General features: G+C 40.9%; 1 protein-coding gene across 1 annotated transcript in view; it reads right to left on the bottom strand.

Annotated features, from left to right (window-relative positions):
- CUNH12orf75 (chromosome unknown C12orf75 homolog) overlaps positions 1–2,828 on the bottom strand; it is a 22,345-nt gene extending 19,517 nt beyond the window's left edge. Inside the window, exon 1 of the mRNA XM_029963399.1 lies at positions 2,762–2,828. Coding sequence (XP_029819259.1) covers positions 2,762–2,828 — 67 coding nt within the window. The remainder of the gene's footprint in view (positions 1–2,761) is intronic.
- Between the last annotated feature and the right edge of the window lie 933 nt (positions 2,829–3,761).

The raw sequence follows: 3,761 nt of genomic DNA, 5'->3' as shown, positions 1-3,761 counted from the left end.
CGGCCCCTCACCGCATCCCCTCACCGCATCCCCTCACCACACCCCCTGTTCGTCCCCGAGAAAGACCACCCCCCGCCTCCCCGGCTTTCCCCTCGTCCGGCCGGCCTGGAGCTGTTAAGCGGGAGATGTGGCTCATTGCAGCACAAGCCTGCAGGACTTCTAACGATCCCCGCCCAGAGCCCACCCTGGGCAGTGGAGATGCTCCTTGGCTCACGCGTTTCATGGGAGCTTGGAGACACCCCTCATTCACCACGAGAAACACCAGTGTAACCACAGGTCCCGGCTGCGAACCCTACCTCTGCTAGCAATAACATCCCAGTCACTATTTTAAGCAAATATTTGTTGGTTGGTTTCAGTATTTCTCTTCTTATAAGAAACAGGATGGTGAAACTGGAGACCCACTGGGTTGGGGCTGCAGATTTGTTTTTCCCAATTAATATCAACAGCACCAAGAAAAGTGCAATATAAGTTCATTTTCATTGAACATTTGCATAATTTACCAAAAAGATTTTGACTGTCTGCTAACCCAAACTTGTCTTTCAGACATAGAAGTAAAATACTTCAAAGCCTTGATGGTTTGCATACTCTTACTCTGTCCTCTTAAATAACCAGTGAGCTGAAACCCAACAGATACGTTCAGATACAACTACAAATACTCTGGATGGATAGATATTACTGCTACAATGAATTTGTTCAACGGTTTACAAAGATGTTTTAGTGATGCACATGACTGATAATTGTCCACTACAAAAGGACCAGATACAAAGTGTTGCTGCCTGATCTTGCAGTCTATTCAGAGAAGGGGAAAAAAGACATCATAATTCTCTTACAGACTTGCCAAAAAGCACATGTTAAAACCAAGCAATTCCATAAGCAGCAGAGTCAATAACATCCAGTCTCCTATGGATTTTTGCCCTGAGGAGGCACACCTATATGGCTCCCTGATGTCCATCTTGGAATAGGGTGGGTATTTGTAGGGTCTCCCTCCTCTGGCTTGCCACCTATTTTCATGTCATTTGTAGAAAGTCAGTATTTTCAGGGTCTTTGTCTATACCTTTTTGACAAATTGCCTGAATCTGAACAATCAGTTTACAATTTAATAAGACAGAACTAACAGGCACATAGGCACGGCCACACAACTTCACCACCTCCAGCCTCCAAGCAGACAGCAAGAACAATTGTGTGCATTTTGCACACAAAGGTTCACAGCGACCTCTTTTTGATGGCCAGTTTTCTGAAATTCGCACATGGAAAAAAAACCCCTCAGGACAAGCTTTCAAGTGTCAAGTATCAGCCCAAAGTGAATTTTTAATGGCAGAGTTAGGAAGGAAGAAAGGGTGCTCTGAAAGCAAGGCTGAAAGACCTGCTGCTTAAGATCACATGTGGTTTTCTAATATAAAAACAAACAAAAAATCCCAGCAACCCACACTGACCATAGACTTGCCACATCTTGAAGTATCTATAAACACGTTTTTAATATATAATTTACCTTGGAGGAAGTAGTTGTGGTGAGCACAGAAACTGAGCCATGTCCTCACACATTAGAAGAGGCAGCTAGGAGGCAAAAATCCCCTGGAGATGCCTTGACCCCAAGCCATTGCCCTGGCCACAAGGATAAGATATAAGACTGATTCAGGAACCTGCAGTAGTATTAAGGATGAGAGAAAGATACTGTAACTTCTAAGTGCTCTCACTCCTCTTGTGCATCATGCACAAGCCAAGCACCCTGTGTGCTTGAAGGGCTGCATGAAGTTCAATAAGGCAAGACACTTCCAGCACACCCATCCAAAGCTGAAGTTAGTAGCACTTCCAGGAGATTTAAGACAAAGGAAATGTGATGTATTCCTCTATATACTGTCTGGGACTGTAATGAGTCAGCCCCCCTCTTGACAGCTCTATTGTAGGTGCCTCCTACTTCAAATGAGAAGACATGCTTTAGTTTCAACTTTACTTGTGTTTTACACAAACAGAGCATTTCACTTTATTACTGAAAATAACTGGTAGCAAAATATAGTCACATAAGCAAGTTAATTAAATGAACACTTTATATCAAAGGAAAGGAGCAGTGTGTTCCCTGCACCAGCAAACTCTCAGTGTCTGCCATCACACACTCTGTGTAATTCATCTCCTCTGAGGAAGACTGGGAGATGTATGGATCTAAGCATTTCAGAAGGTGTAGTGAGAATTGTTATTGTCTCCCTAAACTTTACCCGGCTTGGAAAACAGATTGGTTAATGGAATTATCCAAATCTGAAATTCCAGGGATTTTCTGGTTTTGAACATTTTTGCTAGTCTGAGTGTTTGAAATCCAAACAATCTGTCCATCAAGCTGGTATGTAGGTCTATGGAAAAGAATTTTTAAAACCCGTAGTTACTTCCTGGTATTAGGGAACAGCCCTTATTTGCGCAATAATATATACTTTTCCCAATCCTTTTTTATCTAAGTATCCATATAGAAATTTTATTCACTCATCATTTTTTTCTAACAAAACATTTGCTTCCAAAGGCTTGGATCTCAGCCCATGTAAGTATAAAAGCTGGACTTTGATAATCCTTGTGGGTCCCTTCCATCTCAGGATACTCTATGATTCTATATTATTCTAATTACCATTACTTCTTTTGAAGAGTGTCTTTTACATATGGATGTTCTCAAAACCACAGATGTCCTGAAAAAATGGTCAGTTCTTCATCAGTAGTTAGCATCCTGAGATAATTTTTTTTCCTAATTAAACTTACTACAGGAATTCCATGTAGACCAAACCTGCCCTTTTTAAGAGCTTCACTACAAATCTGTGGTCAGGGTTAAACAAGGCAACCACCTTGTTCATGGTAGATTCTCAATTCCAGTGTTTTCATGTTCTAATTTCAGTGTTTTCAGTTTACCTTGTATTATGTTTCTCCCTGGACTGTTACAGTCTTGCTACAGCACTGTTGTTTTATAGCTAGCAACCTCAGCTTGTAGTTTTCGCTGACTTGCTCAAATGTCATAGTGCTGCATAGATAGCAGTTGTGATCGTTTAAGGACAGAGAGTTACAACTCAATTTCCCAGTAAACCTGCAAGGATCATTCTGCCTTAAAAATTCAGTAGTCCAAGCCCCAGTCTAACACAAAAAAAAAAGCACTCTTGGGTCAGCTGGAGGTTGTTTGGTTTTACACATCAGGAAACAAAGCCCGATATATCAAGATATTAAATTATTTTCATTGATACTGGGGGGGGGAATCAAGAATTTATTAGTAAAAGCTATCATGATTTCACAATTCTCAAAGTTGCTCACTACTTGGCACTGGGAAACACTGAGAAGACCTCTACATTGCTGGGAACATTTTATTCTTAATAAAAAGGGTTAACAAATTTGACTTGGGATACAGAAGCCAAATGACAATTATAACAAAACCCAGAAGCCAAAAAAAAAGAAAAAACCTACAACCCCCCCTACTTCTACAGTATTTCTTAGTGACACTTACATTGTGAAAGCACTTGATCACAGCAGTCTGACCCCAACTGTGCAAGGTACCATCTGGACGTATAATGAATGTTCTTCCTTGCTGGCAGTCAGAAAGACAAGAAATAGCTGATGGGTGAGATAATAGAGAAGCCCAAGTAGGAAGCAGTGAGATAGCATTACTATTTTAAAAAAGGATGTGCCTAACAAGAACATAAAAAAAGAGCTGTATCAGGTCAAAGGAAAGATTCACCTTGTTCAGGATCCTGTCTCTGAAAGCAGCTGAAAGAACATAGGAAACTCATATGGTAAATCCC

Source organism: Manacus vitellinus, unplaced genomic scaffold, assembly GCF_001715985.3.
Source record: "Manacus vitellinus isolate BGI_N305 unplaced genomic scaffold, ASM171598v3 scaffold_5_pilon, whole genome shotgun sequence".
In the NCBI taxonomy this organism is placed as follows: Eukaryota; Metazoa; Chordata; class Aves; order Passeriformes; family Pipridae; genus Manacus; species Manacus vitellinus.
This window is presented reverse-complemented; position numbering and strand designations above follow the sequence as displayed.